General features: G+C 33.1%; 1 protein-coding gene across 2 annotated transcripts in view; it reads right to left on the bottom strand.

The window, feature by feature from the left end:
• Positions 1-1,945: 1,945 nt before the first annotated feature.
• Positions 1,946-11,684, bottom strand: part of LOC134529839 (lysophospholipid acyltransferase 5) — a 51,228-nt gene continuing 41,489 nt past the window's right edge. For both annotated transcript variants that reach the window (XM_063364334.1, XM_063364335.1), the window contains 2 exons: positions 10,858-11,005; positions 1,946-8,942 (listed from right to left, as the gene is read on the bottom strand). In XM_063364334.1, the coding sequence (XP_063220404.1) occupies positions 8,667-8,942; positions 10,858-11,005 (424 nt within the window). In that variant the 3' untranslated portion in view covers positions 1,946-8,666. The remainder of the gene's footprint in view (positions 8,943-10,857; positions 11,006-11,684) is intronic.

Genomic DNA, 11,684 nt, shown 5'->3' on the forward strand with positions numbered 1-11,684 from the left:
ATTACATTATACCTTTGTATTAATGATGCCATGGCTATGGTACGTACGTCTAACAGCTGAGTAGGGTAAGTTGAAAATTTAAAATGTTTGTTTATTCTGTCTACAATTTTTGCATGATATTGTTAATTTCATCCCATTTGTTTGTGTTATTGCTGCTGCTTAATGTAAATTCAAAATATCAAGTTGTTAAATGTTAGGCCTATAACATATTTTTATTTAAGTTTTGAGATTGCCATTAACTACTAAAGTTAATTGCAAACAAAAATAATATAGTTATTGTTGTAAAACTTTATTACAGCAAGCTCTGACTTGAATAATTATATCTTCATGTAGTTTTTAGTAAAATTTTACTTTCCCCTCAATTACACTTTTCCCCGAATTACACCATTTTCAGTTTTCCCCTTGAAAAGTGTAATTCAGGGGATCCACTGTAGTTAGGAACAAGCTTATATGGTGAATTAAGATAAAACTTAAGTAACACCAAAAAGCATGTAAATACACCATATAACACCAAAATGCAAGTTAATACACCATAAAGCACCAAAATGCAACTAAAATCTTGAAATTGTCTTTTATAACAAAAATTAATTCAAATAAAAAAAACCTAATCTTTTAATACAGTAAATCCAATAAATGTAATTTATTTAGCAGGGAAATCATACCAAAATGTATATATTACTAAAAAAGTTGGAAAAATCTTTAATTTTTTTTATCTTTCAAGTGTTAATAGTAACTAATTGTACATCAAGAGTTGGTATATTTTCCACACACACAAATACTTGCAGATTTATTTTTATTATACTGAATAGTTAAAACCTGCTTATTAAAAACTATACTGTACAAGTTTTATTAGTCAAAATCATTTTAGTGTCATATTTGTATTATATTATTCTATAGTTATGAATAAATAGATCTCATAAAACATAAAAACAATAACACAGAATTCTCCTTTTTTTAAAAAATGAAATCAGCCTAAAATATATCCATATATTTGATGAACTGTTTTCTCAAGGATGTGCAATAGCGGGAAGGGGAAAATGCAGCTTAAAGGGAATAATGTGCAATTATGAGTTAATGCTAAAGGGTCAAGGGAAAAAAAAAACAGAACAAACCATAGCTTAACTTTCCGCTGACTTTGGTATCATTAGCGCACTAGCCTGAAGTGATTTTGGACAACCATGCAAAATGTAAATCTGGCTGGCCAAGCAGTAATTCAAACATGGGTCTTCCAGAATGCGAGTCAGATGTTTCACCATTGCATCACTTTACCCCACAGCATCGGGAGTCAGTCTCGAAGATCAAAACGGGCCGTCAACATACACTTTGATGCCAGGCACCACTTATTTACTCAGATTTATTATTTTAAAATCAACCTTGTTGGTTGCAACCAAATCATATCAGTTTATCTATGTAAAATGCACCATTCTCTATTTGCAGTGAAGTCCAGTGGATATTTTTTTATGCATCGGCAAGTCTTTCATAGAGTACTACTGAACAATGTTTGTAACTAATGTTACAAGAAATTTAACACTGATATTTTAAGTAAGATGGTAATAAATTTTTACCTAAATTTACACTATTTTTTTAAAATTCATTTTCAAAATATTTTTTTGATCTCTGCAACAAGGATTTTGTTTATAAAATTGGAACAGCCCTGCCATTGTAGCTACATCTGACAACTCTTGCAACTGAATAATTTTTTCTGGTAATGTTTTAATTTTTGCAGCACTTTAAACAATATTTAATGTAATGACACTGGCTGCCACAATGGACACCATGTTGTCTTACCTGTTTGTATTTATTATTTTGAAGTAACTCAATGAAAATTATTTTTAAAAATAACACCTGTCCTAACGACAAAAATCTTAATGTAAGCATTACAACAGTTAGACTTATCGTTTTCTATTATCTTGTGTATTAAATAATTAAAACTTTTAATCTTTTCTGAAGGATTTGAGCCTTACCGACTAAACTTTATTATGTAACTTCAAATTTTTTAAAGTTTTGAGAAACTCTACAATAAAGTTTGTAAGAATGGTTTCAACTACTATTTTTTTTAATATTTCTAGGACATAAGTTAACTGCATTTATAAAACAAAGGTAAAAATTGTTCAAGTTTATTTCTTGCAGAAACAACACACACAAAATGCAGTACTTCTAGTGACAACTAGACTTAAGTCTACATAATGTATACTTGGAGATAATGAAAAATAATATTTATAATTTTGTTTATAGCATTTACATTCTGGCATATAGCATTGATAAAGCACCTTAGTAAAATAAATACATATACATACTGAATTAACACATATTAATTATATTTAAAAAAAAACTAGAAAGAAAACAAAAGTGACCATTATTAGGTTGAAAAATTTTTAAGGTTGGTGTTCAAACCTAATTTTGTTTCTTCTGAAATCAAACTAAAACCACATACAAGGGCCAACTCTAAATAAGTACATTTAATGCCAGCACAGCTCTTACACTGATGCCAATGCCAAGGGGAAGAATATTAGTGTGTTAGCCAACTAAAATTTCCATCTGAAAACAATATTACATGCCATTTTAACATATAATTTTTTTTTTAAGGGAACTTCTTTACAAAAATTCCGATAACATGAGGGGAATAGTTAGGTACGTGGTGGGGCACCGGGAGAGGTGGTAGAACCAGTAAAGGAAATGGCAGGGGAGAGGTATAAATGGATCATACTTGCGTACTTTCACACTTGCATACTTGTGCAATACCATAATTTAGCGCTAGCATACTTGCAGGAAGCCTTCTTTTCACAGACAAGAGAGCCAAACGCCAGATTGTGCATCTTATGTTTTTTTTTTGTTCATTGTAAAAGGTTAGGATAGCTACATTATAAATACTTTAAAACATTGTGGACGGTTGATTTGGTTAGGATAGCTATATTAAACTTACTTCCAGCAAATAATCTTTCTAATCTCAAAAACAACAAACCAACATAACGATGTAAGAGTGCCAGTCTTGCCAGATGCCAGTTATGTGCCCCCTTACTAGGTTATTTCTCCTCTCCTGAGCAGGTATCAAGTTAAAAAAAAAAAAATAAAAAATTCCAAACCTAGTAAACTTCAAGTTGGAGACCACTAGTTTCAGAGAGAAATGGCTCACTTTCTAGGAAATGAAGGGGGTAGCAGCAAATAACCATCCTCTTATGAAGAAGGAAAGAAGTAATGTTCTAGTGATCTTATAATGTAGATGTTTTCAATAATTGCTTAGTACCCAACGACCACATATTTTGTGCTGTGACGAATTATATACGTCTGATGAGTTATCAACATATCTATGCAAGGACAGCATTTTTATTTAATGTTTATAAATTTTTAAGAGCCAGATCTTAATAAATAAGCTGCCATTGTTTTCCAAAAACAACAGTATCTACAACTGGTTCCAAAAATGATTTTCATTTCAGTTAGTTCCAAAAAATTAAATAAGTATTTTATTCCTTGTTCACTTATCACATACAGTATTTTCCCGAATTATCAGCACACAATTTATCATAAAATGTGTGAGTTGAAAAAGCATGGCACTGCTTATTCAAAACTTGGCAACATGCAATGCTGCACAGCACAAGTTCCGTCAAGCTCCAAGGTTGGTTAACCTGCTGTTGCTGAATGAACGATCGACATATTGCACGTAGTTTGAAAGTGAGTGTTTTTGTGAGAAAGATGTTGCAATGATTCCTTGCAATCTCCATATGGAGTGTTGATGTGCATCTGACAATATGTATGTAAATAAATAAAATTACGAAAAGTTTGCAATTGTAATCATCTAAGGTTGCTGGAAAAAAAATTTTAATGATACGGAAACTGGAAATTGTGCTATGGGAAGAAAGTACGTTGTCGCGGAAAGTCGTAAACGTGACTAAAAAAAAAAAAAAATATTTTTTTTTCAGTGATATTGATATTGAATAAAAATTTCATTTGAAACATGAGAATTTGTTGCATGTGTTTCTTAAGCTGTTTATTGATTTATTTTATTTATTAAGCTTTTTAAGGTAGCATTGATATTGGTCATTTGTGGATGAGATGTTAATGGTGCTTCACTACAGTAAACCGAACAGCTGCAGTTGGTAGCCATTTTACATTCATGATTATTTTCTGGTATTGACGGACATTTCGATGTAAGCAGAAAAGACAGTTGTTCGTAGAATAGGTTAAATTTAAGATGTTTGTTTTGTGAGAAGCTGAGAACTGTGTTGTGGTTGGAAAATGGTGGCCAGTGAGAGTAGTGAATTTTCATAAAGAAGAAATAAAATAATTAAAAATAAGTAACAGTTGTCCAATGGACATTTTTTTCTGAAACTCAAACAATATTTCAACATACAATCAAAATTTCTTCAAGTGATTACGCATGTAACAGCTGGACCAATTTTGAGCCAGCCCGAGGTTTGGACTGTTACATGGCATAACCATTACAGGTGTGAAGTTTATTTGAGGAAGGAGCTAATTTTGGTAAATACGGTATATTTAATCTTTAGTAACCACTTTTACCACAGTTATTAGTGCCTGTATCATAAATATCACAGGGAACAGATTTTATGATGAATTGCGATAAAACCTAAATAACCCCAAAATGCATTTCATTGCACAGTCTGAAATTATACTTTTTAACACCCAAAATTAAACGAGTGTAATAATTTTAGTATGTATTTTGTAACAAAATAAATGGACCATTTGGCCTGTGAAAATTGATACACATATCCCTCACTTAACAAATCTTCAGATTGCGTGGATTCATTAAGCGCAATGTGAATTTTACTGCCCCAGTCTTGAATAACACGTCTGTAAATTTCAGTTAGCACAAAATCTCTGCAGGCAAAAAAAATTAGAGCAATACGTCACGAAGTCTGTTTCAACTTCTGTAAACAACAGATGTGCCGTGGCATACAGTTAGCCAAACAAGGGGGGAAGAGATGCGCGCGCAGGTCTGACTACGCTATCGGCTGTTGTACAAACATCAGCTATGGCAAGTTAAATTGCTGCTATGGAGTGTAAAGGAACAAATGTTTTTATGTCCGTGCATATACCGCCTTGCCGTACCGTTGTCGCCTGGCCACAAACCGGGCCATGAACTCAGTCTAGCCAGTGGCAGGGAATTCACTCAAACAAAAGCAACATATACCCATTCATCTGCTGGTAACTGTATGTGCTTGATCACTCATAATGCATAGTGTTAAAGTATTTGAGACAAAACTAGAAGTATTACGGCACGCAGATTGTCATGAAGGCCACGCTTATGTTGGTCGCACTTTATTTTGAAGCAAGTCAACTGTGCGCACAATTGTATGAAATAAGGACTCTTACCAAACCATTTATAAGTCTGATGCTGTTGGTTGTACTAGTGGGAATATATTTGACATTATATACCAGAACAGAAATGAACAGATGATTCACGTGGAAAAGGTTGTTAAATAAATGTTGCCATGAAAAAAATAATGATTGGCCTGACAGGATTGGTGTGAACCAAGTGGTTATACGCGAAGTAGCACTTTAATTATTGAAAAATTAAAATGTAACTATCCGGACAGTACTATTGGTTTCACTGTCAGTAAAGGATGGTTTGGAAAGGTACACAAAATGAGTTGGAGTTCACGCCCGGGCGAGCCAGTCAGCCAGCCGACTGACGATAAAGTACATAACCACGTATCTCCCGTTACGCTGTGTCGTATTTGTCATACAAAGTGCGATGGGAGGCATATAAAGATAAATGGTGTGACATATTTATAGTTTAGTGTTATTCAATGCATTTATATTACATAAAGTATATTTTCCTACACAATTTTGGAACACATTAAATAAATTAGCCTTGCTATTTATGGAAACTAATCCTTCAGAATACACGATTTCGAATAATGTGAGCATTTTTAGGAACAAAATTAGTCATGCTAAGTGGTTTTACACAAAAAATTCTCATGTTTATATGAAACATACAAATGCTTGCAAATTGTTATTTCTGAGTAAGTATGTTTTAGGCATTCATATAAAAAAATTTTTTTTAAGAAAATGGCATCTTGTCACAATTGAAATGAACATGGTTTGGAAAAAATAGTATAAGGCAACAATTTATGGTTTTTAAGTTTTGTCTCTACACATATTATGTTTCATTATCTCCATGTACAAAAAAATTAAACTAAACTAATCCTTTTAACATTTTTAACAACACAAAGAATTGCTATACAACGTAAAAAATTTGCATAGTTTTGTTACACAGTGTTCTACAGTACATGGACAGTGTGCCAAACATAAATTTTATAAACACAAATTCATAGTAAGCAGTAGACTCATAGGCCATCAAGATAGGCTTGTAGTTATTCAAAAGACGTCTATATCTAAATTATTGTGATTTTAAGGATATTTGTAGAGATGTGAATAAAATGTATTGTTGACATTTTTTTAAAACCTACGCATTATGTCTGAAATATTATGCCTTATGTTAACATCACATACATGTTGACTGTCACTTTAAAACTGTAATAACAACCAAGTAAGTAAAAAATACATTCACCTATTACATCATAACACAAACTAAATGTCACTTAACTGGACAAAATTAAGTCAATCAACAACAAACTTGCTGTATTGCAGTTACCGTATGTTATTTACATATCCAAAACATAAAATATTGCATAAAAATTCTCAAACCATTCATGTCATAAAAAACTCCTAACCCTTTAAACAGACTACCCTAACATAAATAAAATGCAGTGAATAAGATAGATACAAATTATTTTCTGGTTACCCAACACACATTTTACACATTTGTAAAAAATATTCTGTTTACAAATCTACAGAAACAGAAATCAATAGACTACTCACAAAATCACCCATTCATATTCTCAATTAGGCATTCATACTATAGTTAAATTTGTGATGAAACATGACTCAAAACCCTTATTTGTGTATCTTACACTGGATACTATATGAAGAAATCATTAGTTCTATTAAAAAACTACTATTAAATTATGCATAAACAGATAAGTATCCAAGACAGAAAAATGTTTTTTTAACATTCCTGCAAATATAGGCCACATGAATGTAAGCGTTGTACCAAATCATCCAAAAGACTGGAAATGAAAATATATCACGTTATAAATTGCACAAATTTTTTGTAGCCTAAAATACAAGTGAAAAATTTGTCATTTTGGTAGCAACATGTATACAAGATGTAGTATAATTCTCAGCAATGAGTTACATTTTCATTCTTTTTCTTAATCAGAAACAGTACTCTCTTCACAGTACACAATGTGTACAGTATAAAAGAATTGTGCCTTACTGCCTTAAATTTAAGTTGTTACAAAATAATATTTTTGTTTCATGATATTGATTTACTAGTTATAATGGGGTCAACTAAAATTAAGATTAAAATGCAAAACTAGAATATTTGTTTGGATGTGTAAATTCTCTTCCAGATATTTTTAAACGCCTAAATTTTTGTTGTGCATTTTTACTCAACCTTATAATACAAGACTTGATCTATCCAATAATAAACTTAAACTTTTTTGTTGTTTTTATGAGATGTATTTTGGGCATGGCTTGAGTATTGATGGTACATCAGTAGGCTAGCATATATTAATTTTTTCTTTAAAGTAAAGTATTTTTTGAGAAAGAAATACATACAGAAAATGAAGTACCTATGTATTAGGTGAGTTTTAGTTCTCCCTCAATTTAGATTCTATCTTTGTATCCCTGGAAAGTGTAAGTGAGGGGTCTTGCTATATGATGGCTCCTGCTTCAGCTAACTCCGTGAAAACTGAGCAGCACAGACACATCATAGTGCAGACAGAGAAGTTTGCACAGACACATCATAGCACAGACAGAGAAGTTTGCACAGACACATCATAGTGCAGACAGAGAAGTTTGCACAGACACATCATAGCGCAGACAGAGAAGTTTGCACAGACACATCATAGTGCAAACAGAGAAGTTTGCACAGACACATCATAGCGCAGACAGACAAGTTTGCACAGACACATCATAGTGCAGACAAAGAAGTCTGCACAGACACATCATAGTGCAGACAGAGAAGTTTGCACAGACACATCATAGCGCAGACAGAGAAGTTTGCACAGACACATCATAGCGCAGACAGACAAGTTTGCACAGACACATCATAGTGCAGACAGAGAAGTCTGCACAGACACATCATAGTGCAGACAGAGAAGTTTGCACAGACACATCATAGTGCAGACAGAGAAGTCTGCACAGACACATCATAGTGCAGACAGAGAAGTTTGCACAGACACATCATAGTGCAGACAGAGAGAAGTTTGAGGAGTAAGTGGGAAGCAGGGTAGGTGGCACTGAAACATTGCCAAAAAATGAAATACACATTTGCATTCTCCTTCATGTGGGAACTAGTGAGTGACCTACCACAACAGCTTCTCATTTAAAACAGATATGTGCAACAACATATATTATATGACTTTTTAAGTACTTAGTTTTAAATCATGAACAACATAAAAGTAAAAATGGCAATTCTCGAAAATCTGGTTTGTATTTATGTATTACACAGCTATGTGTGCAACAATACAGAATCTGTAACAAAATTTATCTACACAAATGTTTTTTTTGAAAGCAAAGCATACCAAAACAATTGTGACCTATATTAGCACGAATATTGTAAGAGAAAAAATCTTGAATTTCTAATTTTCCTTTGCTTTTTGTAAACTCTTTGGTGTTAACAGTTTCTTTACAATAGGATAATATAAAGGCCATAAAAGAAAAACAATGAATCCAATGAAGTACACAGATCTATACACCTGCCACCACCGGCTAAAAGATAACAGAGCAAATGGTGCCAAACACCACCCCATAAATACAAATGTATACAATTTGAGAGCCATCCACACTACTGTCGCAACTAATGGATGCTTCAAAAGCTCTATCACAGTTCCATTCCTCTCCAACAGTGGCTCCAGCTAAAACAATAAAACAAAACACAAAACAATTGTATGCTTACTTAAAAGGAGAAATAGCTGCATTACTTTCCTAAATGATGATTTTCACTACTCTAAGCAAAATATAAGGTGGCCATTTCAAAAGCAATTTTTAATTCCTAGCTTTTTTCAGGCTTTCCCCGTATTGTAATTATTGATTTGAAATCACATCCCAATGACCTGGGCTCATAAAATTTTATTTCACAAACTAATTTCATTTATTCACATATGTAACTTATATGTAAAAACAAATAGTTACAGTTGATAACTAAATAAAATGTTATGTGATGTTTCTACGATTCCGTTTCTTGTTTGTGTATCGTGGGTGTTGTCAGGCATGAAAACCTCTTCCCACTTCACTAAGATTTTAGTATTTTAAAATGTGTTTATGCTTATCACCATTGGCCTTTGATTTGCCACACAAATGTAGATGTCCCTAACCCAGGGTTTCCCAATCTTTTTCAGTCCGCGGCGCACATACATGTTTACTATTTTGTCTCGGCGCCCTAACCTATTTGGCTCGTCGAAATAGATAGGTACAATGATACTAGTAAGGTAGATAAGTGCAAAAATTAAAATATCCATGATATGAATCTGAACTGTATATTTATATTTATAAGAACATAAAATTAACACAAAAACATTCAAGAGAGACTTAAAGAACAAAAATAAAATTCAATAGCTACCTAGCTAGTCAATATAATGGGCGAGCTTGGTGATCTTCACACATTTTTTCAAAACATGGAATAAGGTTTCACACTGCTACTCACATTTCTTGCCCCACATTGATCTTTGAGCGATATTTGCTTTTGAGTACAGCTACAGCTGAAAATCCAGCTTCGCACAAATAAGATGTTGCAAAAGGAATGAAAATTCTTATAGCTTTTGAAGCTAAAGTGGGATATTCATTTTGAACCGATATCCAAAACTCCACCAAATCGGAACATGTGAGAATCTAGTACTAAGGATGCTGTCGCAAGAGAGTTCAATGAGACTTTCTTCTTCTTCCGATGTATATTCTAGCGGAGCTTTTGCATGTCATGGGTCTTGAATCCACGCATATTTATCGACATCGTCTTCGGCAAAGTATTTTGAAAACCATTCAATGAGCTTCGAAAGGTGTTCTGTGAAAAGGGTCCACAGGTCTTGTGAGACAACAAGCTCATCTAAAGGTGAGGTTTCGGAGAATGGTAAAGAGAATCGCTGCACGGCACCCTTCTTAACTTTCTACGGCGCACCAGGGCGCCGCAGCGCACACTTTGGGAACCCCTGCCCTAACCTATTATGGTATTATTACAGTCTACTTATAAGAACAAAAAACTATAAATATAGTACTGTAAATAATTTAAATGTTACATAGTTTGTCTTTAGAATTAAACACTGAAATATTTTTTGACGTGATAACGTCTTATAAATCGATGAACGCTGGCTGCACGCACGAAAAAGCATGACTCATTGTCACGTTCCGCCTGAGCCGAGCGTGCACGAACCGGCCAACCACTGTGCGAGAAAATCTTCTATAATATCAAACAGAATAAGGCGGGCTTTTTGAAAGCAACAATTTAAAAATTTTGATTTATCTGTCCAATTTCGTCATTTCAAACTAACAATTTAAAGACATTGATTTGATTTCAGTTTATTTCTATAACTAATTGTTCGATATTATATTTAAACAAATCATTTAAATTAAATTTGCAAAAACTGTAAATAATATTTGAAAATTAAAAAGTATGCAATTTTTCATCAATGTTTTCTTATGACGTTATCACGTAAAATTATCGTCCGTAAACCGACTTTACAGACAACCCCAACCTTTTTATTTAGTTAAAAGTATATCCAAAATATAAATAATTATGATTGTAAAATAAAGGAAACCTTAAAGACTGAAAATACTCACATCTTTCTCCAGCTTCATGACCAGGAACTCCATAAGAAAGCACATGTAGTAACCCGAGTGGAGTCCATGCCAGACTGCCAAGAAAACCAGCGCTGCAGCCTGTGATATGTAGCGGTTACCCATGAACTTCAGTCGCTTGTAAATGTACCTGACCCACAGCAAAACATACATTTTGATTAAAAAAGAACCAACTCAATAACAAATAATTCAATACTCTATAGTAGAAATGACTGTTTAAAAAAAAAAAAGAACAAGTATTTCAAGGAAATAAGGAACTTTGTTTCATTTGTAGCTACTGGTATCAGCAAGATTAATAATTATGTTAACAATAACTACACCAAAATCTGATGGATAATAATTAATGAACTAAAGACATAAAACCAAAATAATGTTACTTTAATATCTGGTTTAAAGTGAAAATCAGCCCCCCCCCCCCCCCCCCACCCGGCCCTTCCCAAAATCCCTCCCATAACTTTTTTATGGGTATGCCAACAACAAACCTATATCAATTAGTAAGTGTTGATAGCCACCCTCGAAAATCAGTGTAAATAGTCAGCAAAAATATTACTGCTTACCATGTAATTACCTCTGCAAGCATGAATTAGTGCCTATATTCCAGGCATAGTACCATTGCAGCTGAAACTTTTGCGTGTGTTGAATGCCCAAATAGTGCATCCTATATAGTAGCAACATGAAGGGCATTTTATTCACTAGTTCATATTTATAATTAAGACACCATCAAATATAAATAAAATTGAAAGAAACAAATTTTCTATGCCACTGGGATATTGTTAAAGGTTTGTTAATAGGGAGAAGAAATGAAACCA

Source organism: Bacillus rossius, chromosome 2 (assembly GCF_032445375.1).
Source record: "Bacillus rossius redtenbacheri isolate Brsri chromosome 2, Brsri_v3, whole genome shotgun sequence".
Taxonomy (NCBI): Eukaryota; Metazoa; Arthropoda; class Insecta; order Phasmatodea; family Bacillidae; genus Bacillus; species Bacillus rossius.